This window comes from Malurus melanocephalus, unplaced genomic scaffold (genome assembly GCF_030028575.1).
Source record: "Malurus melanocephalus ecotype Western Australia unplaced genomic scaffold, MMel_1.1 scaffold_83, whole genome shotgun sequence".
NCBI classification, from domain to species: domain Eukaryota; kingdom Metazoa; phylum Chordata; class Aves; order Passeriformes; family Maluridae; genus Malurus; species Malurus melanocephalus.
This window is the reverse complement of record NW_026623315.1, coordinates 1,870,552-1,891,470: the sequence shown is the minus strand read 5'-3', so window position 1 is coordinate 1,891,470 and position 20,919 is coordinate 1,870,552. Positions and strand designations below refer to the sequence as shown.

Genomic DNA, 20,919 nt, shown 5'->3' with positions numbered 1-20,919 from the left:
TCCAMACTTGTAAGAAGGTCTTACCCAACATCTTCAAAACCCATTTAAATTTTCTACAATTTATCAACCTCTGCATTTTTTCCACTTGTCAATATGGAGGCAATACATAAAGACAACAACTAAGACATCTTCCCATCTTGTCCTMCCACATCCCAGAGACAGCAACTGCATGTCTTGCAACTTAAGTTTTTGTTACTGCATTCTTAAAATAGAGGCTTCAGGTAGGAGAATTTAGGGTAATAATGCTTCTGTAAGCCATGAGCACTTGTTAAGATACTACATAGTATCTCAGCTTTGACTTTTTTTCCTGCAAAAATCTTTAAGATAAACACAATTTAAAAAAAAAAGTACCGACAGAAAAAAATCTTAAAGAACAAAAGAAAAACCAACCCTGAGTTTTAAAAGTATAGAAATAACTATATAAAAGGGAAACTCATCAGATCTATTTGCGAAGTTAAACTTAAGCTGAACATCTATGAACATGTTTGTCCTTTCACTATTCAAAGTGAAGGAAAAATATCTGCTGGGTCAGTAACATCTGCTATAATCTGTGTGGTAGAAGTCTAGCATTTCTGATGGAAAGGAAATGAGCACTTCAATTCTCTCAAACAGGCATCAGCTGCAGCCTTCCTTTGCAAGACAWCAACTTGATTTCCAAGTGTGAACTGAGGGTATGGCCTTCACAAGAAAAAATAAAAAAAACTTCCATAAAGGATTGAAAAAAAGGAAAATCCTCTCACTGCAGAAACACAACTAAGAAATGAGGATCTCTTTCAGACTCTAGTTGCAAGCTCAATAAGTCAAAAATTAATAATTTCAGGCACCGATCCACTGAATGCACTTATTCAACAGTTCCTCCAAATTTCACTAGGCAGAGTGAGTGTGTATAGGTGAATAATGAGCTTTAGGCTTCTTTCTTTTTATCCATACCAGACATTATCATCTGGTTTATTAATAGTGCTGAAACACGTATGATGACGTGAGAGGCAAAGGATTCTGTAAGAAGGACTCTGAGTAGCAAAGACGAGAAAGAGGAGATGGCATAACCTGTCGCTTGAGCTACAGGCAGTGTGTCCAGCAGGAAAGAAAAACTGAAGAAAAACAAACAGGATGCAGCAAGTACACTACTAAACCTTAAGGTGTCTACTAAAAAGAAATTCAAGAGACTTCAGAGCCAGTGTACAATAAATGTGCACAGCAAAAATAGTCAACACATCCAGTGCTGCACTTCTTAGAACAGCCACAGTGCAAGAAAGCAGACAACTACAGGAAAATAAAGCCAGTTAAGTATCCAGAAAACCAAAACTAATTATAGATAAATGGGGGCACTGAAGGGGCAGAGAGATAGGAAGGTTGTCTTGTCTATAAAAGCRGGCCTGTATAATAAAACATACAATATTAAAAGCTCTACCCGAGATGACTACAAAATATCCAGGCCAGCCACACATGTTAACAATTTTTTTGTAATAGTTCAACCTCCACTAGAATTAGGTAGACAAATAAAGTAAACCTTTTTCRCATTTTAGGTAAGTACAAGAATACAATTTGAAAGCTTCTTGAGTTTTTGTGCATTTTCCCCTTTATTCTGGATTGTAAAAACCATTAGTCTGCCTGCAGAGAGCAGCACAGAAACCACCACCACACAGCAACTTGCATCCAACTGAAACGACCAACTCAAAATCACATTTGACAGTGAAGTGACCGATTATCTTCCACTCTATAAAGTAGGGGTCGAAATGAAATGGCAGCTGGGGACCCAGTGTCAGGAGCAGCATCAGATCATGCATCAATCACACATCACTTGGTGCGTCAGTTACCACTGTTAACCTCCATGACTCCACCTCAGTTTTGCTATCCTTGAATGTTTATTCCTATACAAACACTAAGCCAAGCATTGAAGATGAAAGATACAGAAGAAAAAAAATTATGAAAAACAAAAAGGCTATGGAAGATTCCTGGATACAAAGACTACATGGAAAAAAAATAAAAAAAACAACAAACAAAAACAAACAAAAAAAACCCCAAAAACAAACAAATCAAAACAAACCCCCCAAAACCAAACTTCAACAAGAATGAAAACAAAGTATCTGTCTTACATTTCATATTTAACATGTCTCTTGTCTATTTAGTTTGTGGGTATTTCCCAAAAGATATATATATAAATATAAGCTTTTTAAATAATTAAAAAAAAATAAAAACCCAAACCGAAACAAAAAAACACCCAATCCATCAAAAAATCGTGGCATCTTTCAGACACTTTTCTCTCACACRATTTTCATCTCCTATGGCATCAACTAAACTATGGATTTGAAAAGAGCCATTTTTAAGGAAATGGAAATTCACTTCCAAGGAGGTTAGTGCCTCTACATGGAGACCATTGAGAGTGTCATTTAGCACTGGAAACACAGTAGAAAAAGAGCACCAAAGCACAGTAAGTATTAAGAAACACGCCAGCATGTCATGCCGCAATGTACCATTTAGTTCCTTCACCACATCCTTTTAATCTAAATCATGGTTGAGCATTTCTCAGATCCTCCAGGTTCACCTTAACATTGTATTTTCCTTCAAAATTTGCAYACAGATTGATCAGTTAACTCAAAGATTCAGCAGATGGTGAAAAAAAAAAAAAAAACACAATAGGAAAAAACCCAACCCAAGAACAAACCCAAACCAACTGATTCCCAACCCAAACCTCTGGGTGAAGCAGCAGCAATAGCATGGGCATCTCATGTATGACCAAGCACAGAAGTGATTTTCTCAGGAAGAGTAGATTGCTGCAATCTAACTGTCAGTATTTCAGCCAGTTTGCATTTGCAGGTGTGCACTTTGCACTTCCTTCTCTTCCATGCCTTGAATCCCCACAGAAATGAACTCCCCAGCAGCACATCCTATTCTCCATCCTCATCAAGCAGCTGTAAGGATGGCAGGACAAGAAAACAGCATTATTACAGTTCTAGCCCAAAGAGCTACTATCAGATGTTGTAAAATTTCTTGAAAATGTAGGTGCAGAAATGCTAATGAGAGGTGAATCATTCAYGCAAAAATATTCAAGTACATTCAMCATAGTCTAAATGAAGCGTGTTCCCCTTAAAGAGAGAAATTACAGCATTTCACCCTGWTTATTCTGTTAACATGAACAATTCTAATTTGAGTAGTAACTAGGGTGAAGGGCTTTTACCATACATTTCTGTGTGGTAGATGCAACTCATTCTAATATGGAAGTCATGTGGTTTTCTGTACATTCATATTTTCCTATACTAGTTTCTATGCTGAACTCCTCACCCTCTGCCACAGAGAAGCTTTCAAAAGTCCTGCAGATTTCACCAAGACAGACATTTTGAGCTACAATTTCAAGACCCATGTCCCCATCACTCGTGTTTTAAAGTTTACAGCACTTTTGTGCAGTAGCAAACTAGCACCACAGAACAATAAAACASAAATACTTCTGAAAACACCAACTCTTCCGTCTCCAACAATTTCTTTGGGCAAAATTAAAATATATATTGAKACTATCTCAATTAGCATGGTGTCACCAATTAATCATTTAAAAAACATTTTTTATGAAAAGAAGAATAGTAGTAGTTTAAAGTTAAGTTACAGTATTTAATATCACTTGAAGCAGGGGAGGCATTTTTCCACAGAACCCATTCTTACCCTATGAGAGCATATTTTAATGACACCAAAACACAGAATTTAGGCTTTTTAAACTATAAACTGAATTTTCATGATATGCTGAAATCATAGTTCTGTGTTTCAATACTTCTACTACAAGGTTCTTCACACCTTGAGAGAGGTCCCTAGGGATATTATTACATCACCAATAATTAGAGAATTTTACCTTTTAACTATTTCCCCACTTGAGTTCTCTATTTAGAATATAAAGAATTCTAATAAGACCAGGATGACTAAAAAACGACATAGGTGTTATTTCAAAGAATTATGACAAATGAAACATTAAAAACCTCACCATGTGTTAAATTTAGATGTTATGAAACACATCTGGCGGGCTGCATTGTTTTCAATTATCTTTATTTTTAAGCTAGAGAGATACCAAAGATAGCTCCCATTATAATTACTGTGTAAGGAAGATTGTAAGTAAAAGTTAAGATTGTTTCCCTGTGGACTGCAGTGACAAATGATAGAGAAAGGAAAATATCAGCAGTAAAATTTATCAGGTTTAATATTAAGATTATTACAATATAGAATTAGCATAACACCACCATAAATCTGTAGAACAGTTTGGCATTTGGAAACCCTGAAGCTTTATTTCATTCATTTTATGTCAAAGATTTAATTTTTAACTTGATGTTTACCGCACAGGTTTTCCAAGGAGGAAGGCAACCTATCTGAGAGCAACAAAATCACAGCAGTCAAATTACTTTGGATGACAAAACTAAAGACTGTGAGGAGTGAAGCCACAGTTGGATTGCACACCATCCCRGTGATTAACAGCACCAAAGCTGTTGGTTTCTCAACTTCCCAAGTCCTTTTGTTTTTGGCATTAGTGAGGAAGCTGGCTGTGAAAAGCATGCATTACATAGTCCAACATGTACACCAGCTGAGCAGCTATCCGGCCTGATCAGCCCTGCCAAATTTTAGAGTAGGARTTAAATCCTCTCCACACCTGGCTGCCACACCACAGTACTCAGTGGCCAAGATTCACAACCAGAAACACAATTCAAAGCAATAGTTCATTGTTGCTGCCCACAGTGACAAAGAATTGAACGCCACAAAAAAGTGTCCTGTTTACCTCGGGCAACACTGGATGCCTTGCAGGCASATCACAAGGCAAGACACAAAGTCAGGGGCAAGTGACAATCATTCATCGACCAGGTTAGAGGCCATCCATTGAACACTTCTTTGCAGAAGCTGTGTCTTAATCACTTTCAAAGTCTTCTCCAAATCAACTCTCGAAAGATGTTTGGGCAAACAAGATGCCAGCGTCCCTTCATTACTAACATACTTACATTCAATTTGGTCTGCATAAAACACTGAGTATTAATATAATTTTAAACTCACCAGCTGAAAATTTCAATTGTTCAAGAATTCTGAACACAAGAGACCTTCCTCAGAGACCCTATTAAAAACATGCAAAAAGGACCACCAACAACCAGACAAATCAAAATAAAAAATTTACATGCTAAATTTGAAACTGCTGGTAAGGAAAAAAACCCTGCTAAAATTTCCAGCTTTCCTTGCCAAATTTTTATAGGATGAGGGCTCATTACCCCTACCTTATCCTCCTTCCAAACATCTAGTCTTCAGTATTGTTTTGAACTTATAACATTTAGAGATTTTTTCCTTTAACTGACTGAAAAGGAGATTCCTTTTATTCACAATCCTCAACTGTATGACAAACAACGATCTATTACAGTTTTTGCCCCAGTCTCTTTAAGGTCTTATTTCTCATTGCTTCAGTGGCTCACATAGAAACTGCAGACAGGTTCTTTCCACTGCTCTGAAAACTTACTGGTTTGCAGATGCCCACAGAATTGCAAATAAGAGCACTGAAGGTCAATATTTGGCACAGCTGAACAGCAGSAGGTGACTGCGAACTTCAGTACCATACTGCAGCACTTCACAGTCTATTCTCCTCCAAGTTCTCCCTCAACTCAGAGCTACAAAAATAAAGAACACAGAAGGCAACAGGATAGCTTCCCTTTACCCATTGTCAAGGGATTACTCAGACCTTGACTCCTCACCATCTGGCAAAGCCTCCCAAGAAGAAACTAAGATAATCTTGAATCTCTTGGTTTGTYAGTACACCTTTATTAGCTACAATCAGGAAGTGCATGTTTTCAGAAGTGAGGGATGGGGAAAAATAAGAGGATGGGTTTCTTGGCTTCATTCTACTTTGGAAATGCTCACWGTCCCAAACATGAAAGCATTAAATCACATTTAAGCCAGCATCTGGAAWTTTACTACACTGCATATTGGTAAGATCACACATTCAGAAAAGCCTCTGCTGTCAGAAAGCTTCCAGAGATTTACATTTCTCCAGGAACAGCTCACAATGCCTCATAACTGCCTCTTTTTTTTCCTTTTGTAACAGGAAGTCAGCTAAAACTGTATCTCAACTTAAGACACCATTACAGTCMAGATCTCGTCACGACTACAAGACCCTCTGCACTGTGAGATTTCTACAGCCATCATTAACCAGGACTTTAGTTTTGAAAACCACTCTAGGAAAGTCCTAATGCTAATATAATATTACCATAAAGGACATAGGCAATGACTCAACAGCCAGTAATAAAAAGCAAGTCACCTCACCCATTCAGTGATCAAGGAGTAAGTGACAGGAGCTGAAACAAAAGCTATTAAACTTTGCCCACTTGTGTTTATCCTCAGATAAGTCACCAGCTCTCACCAAGGGGAGAGTACTATATTCTCAACCACTGCATCCTGTTGGAGATATTAGTGCTAGTCTTCCTCCTTCCCTATCTCAACCACTGGTAGAGTGGAAATAAATAAGTTGTACAACGAGATCAACTACCCCGTATCTCTGCTGCCTTGGGCACACTAACACAGCAGCTGCCAGCCTACATTAAGATGCAATGTTTGGATGGGAACAGAAAATGAAGCTCTCTTCTCTTTGCAGCAGTGCCATGTTACATGGTCTAAAGAAGACACTAAACTAAGGCATGTATCTCTCTACAGCCCAAATGATTGGTCAAAGTTCCATCTCTTGCCTCAAGCCCACCTGCATTTCTTTTTCCATGCCAACACTTCTGTGATCACATGGCATGAAAGGTTCAGAGAGCTCAATGAACAGAAAAATAAACTTGAGGAAGAAAAAACAGRCAGGCCCTGTGAGCTGAGCTCCATGAACTGATTCACCACTGGTCTGAAGAGGCATGAGGGTGGGCAGAGCAGCAGAACTGCCTCCTTTCAGGCAGCTGGCCAACAGATTCACCCAGCAACTGCACCACCAGGGGTGAGCTAAGGCTGCCCTCCAATCAGTTTGGATAACTGCACATTGAACAAGTGAGATTAGCTCACACACCCAGCTGAAAACTACTCTACCATAAGGTCAACTTTCCATTACATCGGCAAGCTCATCTAATCACACCACTGTATGATCACTGGAAGTTTTTCTATACTCTGTGTGTTAAAAACATACAATCAAGACAGGATTTTTCAACTGATATAACAGTCCAGTTATATCAGTGTAAGCCATAAAATCACACAATAATGTTCTTTAGAAAAAGCAAAAAGGAAAGTAGAGGACACTGCTGGGCACACTAGAATTTCCTGCACACTGTGACAGAATCACATACAAATGAAATCAAAACACTGCARCTGGCCAACACTGGAAAAGGTTTCATTTCAGCTTTATGTTAATGTTAACTTTAACATTCTTGGCAATTTTGACCACTCCACTRTGTCAAGTTTCACTTTAAATAAAGTTCAATATGAATCATTACCTGAATGGTCTTTTAAATGTAAAATACATAAAACTTGRTAATATTTAATACATTATTCTTCTAAGAATCTACCTGTCCATAATACAGTGACAATCACTGGCAGCAGTACCAACCTTCATGCCATCTTACATTTTTCTCAGCATCATCTCCAATGACCTACAATGCTTTCTCAGACAAATGMCACTCCAGAAATTACGCCATCAAGGACTTCAGCTGCCTTTCTGAAAGATCTCTTTATAATACCACCACTGTATGACAGACTGATTTCTACATATAATAAGACTGATTTAATTGGAATTTGATAAGCTACTACTTCATAGCTCAACACTCACCAACGATGTCAAAGAGCACACCTCATATACCTAGCTTGTATTTCTATTTTTCTGGTCATTCTCTTGTCATGCTTTACTCCATAGCGCTGAAAAAAAAGCCTCATATGGGCTACTCTCTGATTTAAGAGCACACTTCTAAGACCACAGTCATCCTTTGATCTTTTTTGTGGTCAAACAAAAGAGCAGTCTAAATTATTTTTTTCTTCAGGTCTCATGTCATTTGTGAGTATGATGCAATCTTTCCATCTAAAACACTCTATTTAAAAAATGTCAGACCAAAACTATACACTGTATCTTAATATTGATCCCCCTTGAGCTACACCGGGTCATGGGAGAAGAAATTTACCTAAGGTTTTAGTCAGTCGTCCCCCTGGTTATAAACCAACACCTTAAGTGTTCAGATTAAAAAATAAAAAATAAGCACACAACTATTAATAGCTGCAAGTAATAAGCAAAAAAAAAAAAAAAAAAAAAAAAAAAAAAAAAAAAAAAAAAAAAAAAAAAAAAAAAAAAAAAAAAGGCAATTAAGAAAAGCTGTATCTGGAAGTGTTATTTTCAATGCTGACAAAAAAAAATCTCTAAATCTTCTGTGCCACTAAGAAATAATTCAGTTCTATTTTACTTTCTTAAGTGCTTCTGAATGTAACACCCAGAGTGATATTGTTCAGTAATACTGCTTCCAAAATATTTTCAAATGCATACTGAACTATCACCACGTTAAATAACAGAAATGTGGCGTGAAAACAGCCACACAAAGAGCCATTCGAAAATAAGACACAGAACTATTCTGTTCCCCATGAGTGGCTTTAAGAAGGGCTGCCGGGCAGTGACTCTGAGCAGCAGCTCTGCCAGCCTGTGTAACCAGCAGATTCCCGTAAGGCACATTTGAAGCGTGGAATAGCACCGATGCACAAAAAGCAGGAGATTAAGTGGCTTTTGGGGGAAGGAAGTCCAGGATGTACATCAGAACAAGGTTTAGTCAGGCGTGTGTTTTACACTGCTCTAACTAAAACTCTGTCAAAAGCAAAGTGGATACATATTGGTTTCTGAAGCCCTCATGAACCTACTGGCACTTTTTGATTTTTAACATAAAGTAAGTATGCAATGGCTTACAGGAGTTTCACAGCCATGTTCGTGCAATAAAGCCAATATCTGGTTTTACAGGGCTGCTGCATTAAACTGAAGTTATGTAAGTAAATGCTGACTTGATTCTTCCTACTAAAAAATACTACAGAAAAGAGCTACCTGACAATATTACAGAGCTACCAGTATGCAACCATTAAACCTGGGCTGGAAAAAAATTTGCCTCATCCCTGACATACATGAAACTCACTCTGGCAAGGTGAACAGGAAGTCACTGGTTTCTGTGAACTGAGTTCCTGGCCCTTGCAATAGGGAAATGCCTTCCCCTCACTTATGCCACCATCCCCACCTCTGCAAGACATCTACTCCACAGACATCAGCTCAAGACTGCTCAAACCCTCCTACTGGATAGTTTGCGACCGCCTACAGTTTAACACTACYCCAAATTTGAATTACTAATTTAAACGAGGCTTAACTAAACTACTTAAATGGGACTAAATGCCATTCTAATTACAGAGCACACATTTGCAATTAACTAGCTCATTTCASGAGCTGGAGCATCAACTTACAGAAAACAGAACTGTCGCTCATACATACACATCTCTGGTCTAGACAGGTTAAGTGAATAATCTGGCAAATAAACTGAAGCTAAAAATGTATGTCATACTACAGTTCTGAAGAGAAACCTCKCTCCTACACCTTCTCTGAGGCAAATTTTCTTTCACTGACTTTGTGTTTAAAATGAGGTTTTGAATCTGCAGCCATTGTATTTTGTAACTATTTGTTGTCTTAATGGGTATTTTAGGGCGGTATTAAAAATACCACCGCAGCAGCACTGAGCCATAAGAACGAAAGAAAATACAGTACATAAGGTATGAGCCTGCCCAATGGAAGAGACTAAGTACCACTAAGTTGACAGCCAGTTAAGTACCACTAAGTTGACAGCCAGTTAAAGAAAAAAAGAATTCTGCTGTGCACATTTAGACATTTCTATGCAGGAAAAAAAGCAAAATCTATTGTATTTTAGCTTATAAAGCAGACAAATCTGATCCTTTATTTCTGTATAAGACAAACAACCATCTTTATCCATATACACAGAAACACACATGAACTGAACATGTATCTGGAGACTGTTTTAACTGACACCAGTTACTTGTCCTTATGGGTAAACAGAAGGAAATGCTGTGATTTATTATCAGTGCACGGCTGATATGCACAGACTTTGCTACATCTGCTTCAATTTCAAAATGACTTAAGTAACAACCCTTTCTTCCATAGGGGCAAACACAGAACAGGTGACGCTCTTGCATTCCAACTCAGGTTTCAACACAGACAAGGTAGTAATTGACCTTTAAAGCAATGGCTTCTTGAAAGCAACCCTCCTTAAGATAAAATTCCTATTTATTAGTTTTTGTTATTCATAAGTCATCTTAAAAAAAAATGCAGTMATCCAAAGTCAGAGTGAATTACTGCTCCTTCGTTCACAAATCAACAGCCAAAGATGTAATCCCACAAACTAAGCAGGTATCAAGTGAAAGATGTTWAACACTACACAGAAACACATCATCCCTTATTTCCTAACATTTCAGCAGGCAAAAACTTTAAAATACATGCAGAATTATAAAGAAGAAATAGTATTAGAMGATAACTCAGTGAAGTTCTAGTTATCAATTATCATTTAGCACTGAAAAGCTATTACTGCAAAAAAAACGCACTTCCGTAGGAAGGTACAGTCCACCTTTTAAGCTCAGCTATATAGCACTGTCCCATCTAACTTTCATGGGAGCTAAACCTGCATATTTTTACATAAACTGACTTTTTTTTTATCATTATATTAATACGGACCATAGATATTTCTGCATCTGGAAGCATTTCTTTCACTGAACATAACCTGAAGCCGCTGTCAGTCAAAGGAAAAAACACTCAGTGAATGGGCAGCTCTCACAGTCTTCTGTTCAGTGGTATTTCATCTGCAGGAGGCGGCACACAAACTGCACGCAGAATATTCCTGAATGCTGTGTTTCTCGGAATTACASTTGCACATAAGTGGTTCAGCGTGAAGCCAACAACTTCACGCTAAAATAAGTCTAGCTGCTTTTCCTTAAGTCGCCCTTTAAAAAAAAATCGCCGTGCATAATCGCCCCTTTTCCTAGTCACCCTCCTSAAACACTAAGCACCCCTCCAATTTATTCTGCAAGACTGGTTCGCTAAGCGAGCGGATCAAACAAACTGCTCAAAAAGGCGTTTCATACAGACWCCCGGGGCGGCTGTCAGTAAATTGTAATTTCTACTTTCTCTTTTTCAGAAACGACCGGGCGAGAATCCCCTCGGGCTGCAGGGCCAGGGGCTGGGCCGCGCGGGCGAGCGGGCGTGCAGGGGCAAATAAAAGCCTGAACCAAGCGAAATATAGCCCTCCAAAATACCCAGAGAAAAAGGAAAAAAAGGAACGGGGTGGGGGGAGAGAAAAAAGGGCAGGAGAAGCCAGCAAGCGAGGCGGGCAGGCGGCTGGCGGGCTCCCGCTGCCACACACGCTCCCATCCGCGCACGGGCGCCCCCTTCCTTCCTTCCCCCTCCTCGAACGATTCCAGTCCCACCCGCTCCTCTCCCGCATATTTGAAAGGCTTCTTTAATTCCTGCAGCAGCAAATTCCTCCCTCCCAAATTTGGGCGCAAAAGGAGAAAAAGGGGAGGAGGGACCAGGRTGGAGGGGGAAGGGGAGAAAAGCGAGGGAGAAGAAATATCTCCGGCATTCTCGCCGCCCGGCTCCCCAAGCCCCGCGCAGGCATTATACAATTTCGGAGAGGCAGGAAGTGACTGCGGGGGGGTGGGGGGGAGAGGCGGCGGCGAGGGGGGCTGGAGCCGCATCTGAGCAGGAGGAGATGGAGGAAGGCGGGGGGCGGCCAAAGGGACGGGGGGCCCCACGGTGGGGCCGCCAGGATGGGAGCCTCGGCGGTGCCCGCTGTATCCCCCCCGCGCCGTCTCTCAGCCCACCCATCGCGGCCGCAGGCTCGCACTGTCACGGTCCCCCCGCCGCGCCTCGGCCCCGGGCTGGAGACTCACCCATGGCGCTGGCCGGCGGCGGTGCGGCTGCCGCTGCTGACGCTGGGCTCCGGCTGGCTGCTCGTCCTCCCGCCCTGCCTCTCTCAGCCGCGGCGGCACCGAGCGGGCCGCCCCCTCCTCCCTGAGCGCCTCCCGCCAGCCAACCCGGCGGCGATTCACCAACGCCCCCTACGCCGATTCCGTCGAGGGGCCGCGGCCCTTCCGCACACGGCGCCTACGCGCGCCCGCTCCCGCGGCTTGACGGACTTAGCGGCTCCGCTCCCGCCGCCGCCTCCGCCTGCTCCTCCTCCTTCTCACTCGCCGCCTCCGCCCAGCTCCTCACACGCTCCCCACCCGCCTCTCCGAGCACGCAGCGGCTTCCGGCTCGGCCCCTCAGCCCGGCGCAATTCCCACGTCTCTCTCCCGACCCCTCCCAGCCCGGGGACGGTCCCGCAGCTATTTCCTCCCGCGCCGCGCCGGAGAACAGAGGGACCGCTGGGAGGCCATTTTGGAACCGGGCGCACGCTGCGGGAGCGCCAAAGCCGCACGGCGGGCGGGCCCGCTCTGCCCGGAGCAAAGATGTCCGCCGGGCTTGACGCGCGGGGCGAGGCGGTCGCACCGCCCCCGCCTTGCGCCGGGGCCATTCTCGGAGCGGCGCTGCTCCGTGCGCGCCCGGCGGGGCCCGCGGCGAGCCGGGGCCCCTACGCTGTCTGCGGCCGCCCACCCACGCAGGTGGCGTAGGGAGCGGCCGGCGGGAGAGGGGCACCGGGGATGGGCCGCGGCAGCGAGGCCTGGAACCCGCCCCAGACCCGGGAGCCCCGGGCTGCGGCACAGCGGTACTCCGCTCTCTGCCACCGCCTCCCCACAAAGTCACGATCGGGTGCCCAAGTCCCCCGGAATGAATGAAGTCTCGTTTAAAAAAAAAAAAGAAAATTGAACGCAGCTGTTGGCAAGCACTAGGTAAAATCKTTGTAGAGGGCCGAAGGGATGCTTGCGTGCCCTGGGAATCGCACTGCCAAGCCCTCCCTGAATCAGCCTAGGCATCTTTGATAGCCTGAATTGGTTCCTCGGCAATGCTGCTGCCAGCCGGGATAAACGTCCACTGCAGTACAGAAGTGACGCGCGAAAAAATGTTTTTCTGCCTCAAGAGATGGCAGAAAAACACCTTTTTCCTTTCCTTTTCTAATCGACCTCTCAATGTTGTGTTTCCATTTCATATTTTGGACGGGTATCTGTCCAAAGGCTCCAAGAGTCTTTTAAATTCAGGGTTATTTTGTGCCCAAACTGGAATATTGGAGAACTGTATTTATGATGTGCGATTTGAAACTTAACATGCTTTCTTTTGTGTTAGGGTGGTCCTTTCCTGGCCTTAACATGTGGCACRGTGCACTTCTCTAATAGCGAAAGATACTTGTCAAAAAGGAAAAAAATGCATTAATTTATTGTTTATTATATAATTTWTTGCTGCCATAATTAAAAGTACATCTTAACAGCATGCTCTGGTACTAGGAGGATGAAAATAGCAATTTTTTATCTCAGCAGCAAAAGGAAATTTTTCAATAATGCAGTATTKCTGTAGGTAGAGTCATAGCCAGGCAGGTGGGAGAAACAAGTTTGCCTTTGTTTCTCACAGAGTTCCATCCGATTCTTTCCTGTCTATGTMCAGCACAATTTTTTTGTGTGCATTTGATAAATACTTCTCATGACAGCAAGGAAAATGCATAATCCATTCAGAAAGGTATGCAACCCTGCACAATGTGGTTCAGCACTGTTTAAGAACTGGAAGTGTTACAATATACTGTGGTTCTTGGGTGCCCAAGGGAAAGAGATTTTTGTTATAGTTGGTCACAGGACTGCCAACTGTTATCTCGTAAATCCATGTCTTTCACAATGGATGAGGTAAGAAATAACCTTTTTTTTCCATTCTGGTTGGTTTAGGTGGTAATATCCATGGCAATGAGGTACAGCTACATTGCTTTCTTGGTTATTTGAATACCAAAAAGAGAGATTTTACACCACAAAAATTGTTCACTGAATGCAAAATATGATCCCCACAGCTCTCCCATAAAAATACATTGTGGGAAAACAAACAATACAAATAATACTTGTTTTCTCTCTTGTAGTAATGGCTTCAAATTACTTAAAAACATTTATCTTGGTTTTCAGATATGTAATGTTGAGAAAATAGTTTGTAACTGTTGGGAATACCTTCAAGTAGGGAATCATGATTTTGGGGAATTCCCTTTTAAGTAGAACATTACTCTGTGGATTGATTGTTGGAAAAACAAAAGTGAACTTGCACCTTTGAAATCTACTGCAGAACTGGCACAGGCTTAATGAGGAAGCAAGATACAAGCCAGTGGGTTTTATGTGAGGTTGATGTCCCATTTTTCTGGGTTGTGAATAACAGAGGGGTGGTTTCTTTTCATACAGCAGTTCGCAGGCTTGCAAAATTGTGTTCATTTTGAGAAATAAAGCAAATGCAAATGGGTCCCGAGTTTTGAAAAATACTGCATTCTGTGTACAATATAATAAATCCAAACTTCTTCCTTTCCCATAGTGATCTGTTGTTCTTCCTTCAAAAGCAAAAGCTTCACTAAATATGTGATTGAACTTTAAAAAACTGAACAAGTAAGCTTCAGGATTCTGTAAATTGAATTTATTTGATTCATAGATGGAAGGTACAATTTTGTGAYTGCTTTTTGTGAAAGTAATAAAAAGCTTTGCAAACTTAAATGTAGGACACTAYCTGCCACAACTCAAACCCCATCTCTGTTCCTCTTCAGATACAAAAACAAAACCCAGTCACCTTATTTAAAAAATTTGCTAAGTAGGGTTGCCTCCAGGTTGTTTCTCAACCAGCCTAGCCAGTTTCAGTTTCTTCTTGCCAGTGAGACATAGGAAGACTATTTTGTTTTTGTATTTCTTCTAATGCAAGGAGATGTGACTCACTAGGTAAATTTGCAGACGGCATTAGCTCCAGCATGGGATGTGGTGGAATTGTCGTGCTTGTATCCTGCTGACTTGCTCCTGCATGGCAGCTCCAATCCCTCCTTGGTTTGTAGGGCATGTGGTGCATCTCAAGACTGAATCATGCTTGCTCAGTGAGTCCAAAGCATGCAGCATCCTTTGGAGCTGCTGTGCAAGCGTAACAGATCTCTGTGTACCAGCAATGTCTTGCCAAAACAGCCAGTTTTGTTACACCAACASGGTGAAGGCCTATTGAGGATGCTCAATAGTGAATAATGAGCAAAGCATCCTCCTTCAAACCCATCCTTACATCTCAGATTTGTAATGATGCCTACYTACATCTTGACCACTCTTTGACCCCTGCTTGTCATGTTGACCAGAAATGTCTCTGGTCCTTGTACTGTGTTGCCTCGTGGACATCTGTTGCCCCTTACAATGAATGTTTTTGTAAATGCTGCCATTTTGCTTTGTTCTCTAGCACAAGAAACAGCAGTAATACAAGTACTAACATTAATATGAGGCATCAGGTGTCACATCTGTCTTGGCCRTCAGCCCTGTCCTTTGGGAACATACCAAGTCAGTATGGTCACTCGTCTGAGTAGAAGTTTCATGTCAGGCCTGTGTTTGGGGTGCTTCTCTGTATTCGAAGGACAGCTGTCATGAAATAATCCTTGCAAACTTACAAGTAACACAGTAACCAGCTAGAGGGATGAAGTACCTCTCCTTTGAGGAAAGACTGAGAAAATTGGGTTTGTTCAGCGTGGAGATGAGAAGGCTTCTGGGTGACCTAATTGCAGCCTTCCAGTACATGAAAGGAGCGTACAAGGAAGATGAAGATGGACTTTTCACTGGAGCACACATTGATAGGACAAGGTAGAATGGCTTCAAACTGAAAGAGAATAGATTTAGATTAGATACATGGAAAAATTCTTTACTGTGAGGATGGTGAGGCACTGGAGCCAGCTGCCCAGGGAAGCTGTGGATGCCCCATCCCTGGAATGTTCAGAGCCAAACTGGATGGTGCTCTGAGCAACCCAGTGTGGTGGAAGGTGTCCTTGCTCATGGCAGGGAGTTCAGAACCAGATGATCTTTAAAAGCATCTTCTAACTCAGGCCATTCTATTGTTCTTTCCTAACTATCATTGTTGCTGCATCATGGCTGTCACCTTTGGCTGCACCTACAAGATTATTCTACAGATATGCAAATRAAGCAAGATAAAATGTTCACCTCTTGGCCCTGTTTTAAGTTTTGCTATTTGCTTTTTTTTTAAAAGTGTTCTGCAGCAATAAGGAAGAGCCGCATTCACCAGCGAATACTTATAAAATGCTGTAAAAGTTATGAACACAGGCTTCTATTGAGCAGTTGCTACAGGAAAAATACAGCATCTCTTGTTCTGTAGTGTGTTTACTGTATCGTCCTGGTATACATCCATTACTTCAATTATCTAAAGAAAGAGGCTTTGATAGATTACRTCCCAATGATGTGATCCTTGTGAGAGGCACACACATGCACTTATTGTTTAAGGTAGAAAATGGTTGCTTTGTGCAGTTATAGTCGTGTAGCAGGGAATATAGATCAGTAGACGCAGGAAGGCAGCCTAACCCTTGGCCATGCACTCACACTGACTATTACTTCCTCAAGTGAGGTGAGATACAACCATTTATGGCAGTTTCGTGCTTCCATGTGAAAGACTTGCATCTTGGGAGATGCGGGAGGTTTCCAGTAGTGTTAAGCTATTTATAAAATGCAGTCTAATGCGTTGTTTGTACAACAGTCAGAGATGGAAGCTGGTGAGCTGACAGGTTACAAAATTTGCTATGCCAGGGAGTCAGAGCCTTGAGCAAAGGCTCTTGTCACCCTTTCACCCTTCCGCCCCTCTGCTTGCAGGCAGTAACGGTGACTGCCAGGATGACCAGGAGCAAGGCGATGGTGTGTGCCACGTGTCCTGTAATTCCAGTTCTCAGTTTGATTATTTGTTAATAAGTAAACCCCGCTGGGGTTGGGAAGGTCTCAGTAAATCCTTCTGCGGCTTTCCCTGTACCCAGATGTGTAATTGTTATAGGCAGTGCTGCAGCTGAACGTGCACTGATGGACTGTTGTGTCTGAGATGGGTGTAAGGGGCTGCTCAGGCTGCCACTGCTGCTAGAGCAAGGCCTTTGGGGAGCTGGGCTTGCTGCCTAGTCACATTAGCAAGTGCTTTGTAGACTAGAATAAGGTACTGCTGTCATACTTTGCATATTAGATTAGGAAAAGRAAATACTTAGACATGTAATGCAATGTGACATTGCAGTTTTTTTGGTTTTGTTTGATTTTTTTTTTTTAATTTCAGGAAAGGAATTGTGCTTTCCCAAAGAAAAATGTATTTTTCTTAAAATGGATTAATGAGCTTAATATTAATTTATAAGCTTAATATTAATTTTCTGCATAAACGCCAGACAGTGGAGGTTTTTTTTATTTCCAGAAGGAAAATATTAGAGAATAAATMGGATATTACAAAATGGATTAAAACATCAATTCTGTGTGTACAGCAGTCAGCTCTTTATTCTCTTTACTCATATCAGGACACTGTTTCTATAAAAAGTAAAGTCAATGACAGGTTCTGATGGGAAACCWGTACTGTGTACCCAGTGCTACTGTGGCCCCAGCAGTCTGGCTTTGTATTTTCCAGTTGTCCCCTTTTGATTAAAGGACATCTACATCAGCCTRAGAACATTGAATCAAGCTTTGTCTTTGCACATGCTCAAGCAACAGCAGTACGTCTAGTACTTGACATTAGATTTGAGGTGGCAAYGTGCACAGCAGGGCCTTGGGTATAAATGCTGAGCAACTGAAGCCAAGGGTTGCAGATTGTGCCCCTTACCGGCATTTTAATCACCTTGTCACATTATTCTTTTTCCTTTACCTGTAAAAATGTGACTCCAGCTTCTGTTATAGTTACTGGGATACCTACAATCTGAAATCCTCTCCAAATTCATTCCAAAGTGACGAGTCTTTTCCTTGTGGTTCAAGTTGGACCAGTTTGGACTCTTCTCCCCCTGGGTAGGCAGTCCTGAGTCCACCACTGCACTTACCCCTCTGCCACTGCTGAGCACATAACTTGGCTCGCAGGTCTGCCCTTGGAGGCTGCACCTGGCACTTAAATGAATTGATTAAGCACAATTAATTGCTTGTCATGACCTGTAGGTGCATAGGATTTCACAAAGTGAAGGACTCATACCACCACTCCTGTCTAATCTACCACACAAACACGTATAACTTGTGCAAGTTAGCCAGACCATCCTTCCTGGTTTTTCTGAGAAGCTGCTCTCTAGGAACGAAATTATTGGTGACTTAGCACCAGAGCATCAACCCTAAACTTCCTGAAAGTCACTTTTCAGATACTCAGATGCACWTTTCAATGTCTGGTACTCCTTGTGCATTTGATCTTTAGGTTCCAGCCTAAACCTAGTCATTGACCCTCTGGGCTAGAATCAATGAGTACAATCTTTTATCATTCACTGCTTGGTTTTGTCTCCTGCTTTTGTCRGAGGATGACTTATTTGTCCCTGTCTTTTGGGCTTTGCTAATAGTTTATCTTGTGGCAGTCATTAAACTGAACACACCTAGGTATATAGCWCCAGTTAATCCAGTAGAGCTACTCACTTATCCTTTGCAACAAAAGGTGTTATGAAATACTTATCCATAAGTAAAAAGCAAACTATTTTTTCCTTTTTTACTTAAGCCATGTATGAGGGTTGGCATCTGATTACACATAGGACTGACTGAATGCTACTGCTATTTATGACATTGGGAATTTTGCAATTTAAAGTTTATATRATCTCAAACAGAGCTCTCTATGAACAGAAAAAAAGTCTCAAAACCATGTTTTGTTAAAAATCAAAAAACAGTAAAATATTAATATAACATTATAGAAATACTCAAAATACATTCTAGTTCAATCCAGTTAGTTAAATTATTGGTGCATATTGTGAAAAAAAAWTTAAAAACATAGAACAAGGAAAATGCTGAAACTTAATCCAGATTAGTTCTTTGTATTCTGAATTACATCATTCTGAACTTCTATTTTACATAAGGGTAAAAGTACTTAGTGATTTTGCTATGATGACTGAGCAATACTAGAAATAGAGCACAGTTCTGAAAGAATCAGTTATATAGACAGTTGGAATTCATAATGGGAGATAATGGTCTTTTTGATGATGAATCCACTTATAAGCCAAGAATATTTTAAGATCTTGTTTCAAAGTAGATGCATTAGCATAACCCAAGACTTATCCTTGGTCTTCCAGATAAGGAAAGTTCTTGTATTGCTGCAATAACAGACAGTTATAGTGTTAGAGAGTTTTTGAAGAAATTGTGTGCTTGTTACAGAGCCAAACTTCAGATGCACTCTTTGTAGTGTGTAAATGTTAATGCAAAATACATAATCTACATGGAAGTGTGGAAAAAATAAGGGTCAGTGTTATTTGCATAATATCACAGATACATTTTTTGAAACAACTTTGGGGTCATGAGGTCATTAAGTGTCCTTGGATAAACTGGCAGCATGGATGTTTCCTACACAGGATGTTTCTAAATGCCTTGCCAACACCTTTTTTCCCCCCCAACAGTCCAATGGCATGCCCAAAGTCCTGTAGAAACCATGGCTAATAACTGGTCAAATATATGGGAAGCATGTACTGTTTGTTTATATACTGATAGCACTTTTTGATAGTTAATCTTGTGCTGTATAGAGTACATGGCAACACTATTATATAATATACTCAATGTTATACATGTATACATATGTGTATATATATGTATGTATAATACATATATAAATATACACACATGCATACATACATACATAGACCTGAAATGCGTAGATTAATGACTTTGTGTTTTATGAATATACTAGTATTTATAATGCCCATGCCTGTCTTCAGGTGTTACTCATCTTCACCAAAGATACTGTGATAGAAATTGTCTATTGGACAGGACACATCCATGCTAGTTGCTATGTGTTTTTTCTTTCCTTGAAATACTCAGCTGGAAAGTTGAATGTTATCAAAAGAGGGTTCAGTTGCGTCAGAAGCAAATGCTTGTCTACATTACCTTTCTTTAAAAGGTGTTTTGACAACTTTATTGCAAAAAGGATGTAGTATTTTTCTACCCGTTGTGTATTACTAAGCAGCTCATGCAGTTATTGTTGTGTTGGCTAGCTGCTTCAAAAATCAGTGTATTTCATTCCAGTTCATGAGCCAATGATTCTCCCATTTTATATCAATTTATTTCTTGKTGGTTTTTCTAGTTTATTGTATTTATCTCAACTATTTAATATGTCTGCAAATGTCCCCATGGTAATGGAATTCACTTGGCAGCACTGTATAGTTATATGAATCATTATTAGACAGTAAATAAATGGTTTAAGACATAACTAAATACAAATGGAAGTTGATGGGTTTGGTAAGAGAAGAAGGAGTTTATTGTGAAGCTATCTCAACACCATTCTTTCCTGGAAACCCCCACTTCTTGAAAAAGTTGGTTTGTACAGACTTGAGACTTTGGTCCAAACATTTTGAGTGGACCCAAAAAAAGCCTCTTCCCTGAAAAAATGGGTGGATCACTCCATAAGTCTGTTGTGCCTGAGTCAAGAGAGCAAAGGTGGCTGTTGGAACCTGTATGAAAGAATTGGGGATCACTGAATTTTTGGGCTGATGCATCTGTTAGTTCTGTGGGCTGTCTATAGTGGATAGATGGAGAAGTAATCCGTTTGAAAGGTTCTTAGCTTGASCCTGTGTCTTCAACAGAAAGCAGACTAAAGCGGTATAAATGGTCTATCAAAAGATGCAGTGTATGTGCATGAGCTTGCAGTGAATAAACAAGTTGCTGTTTTTTGTGATGACATGTAATGGAATAAGATGGCTGAATACTTGCAGAGCATTTTTTTGCAAGAGAATAGTATTCAGTTTTCTTGGGCTACAACTGGCAATGCAGCCTTTTTCAGAGTATTCGTAATTACCACAGCTATGAAAAAATTGTCCATTCAGTTCAATGTCTTAGATGGACCCATTAGTTACTGTTGTCTTCTTGCAT

The 20,919-nt window shown here is 41.0% G+C and overlaps 1 protein-coding gene across 1 annotated transcript in view; it reads right to left on the bottom strand.

The window, feature by feature from the left end:
* The window catches only part of SEPTIN7 (septin 7), an 82,342-nt gene extending 67,124 nt beyond the window's left edge, over positions 1 to 15,218 (bottom strand). The window contains 3 exon segments of the mRNA XM_057367741.1: positions 11,899 to 12,066; positions 12,176 to 12,786; positions 15,158 to 15,218. Coding sequence (XP_057223724.1) covers positions 11,899 to 12,066; positions 12,176 to 12,786; positions 15,158 to 15,218 — 840 coding nt within the window.
* Between the last annotated feature and the right edge of the window lie 5,701 nt (positions 15,219 to 20,919).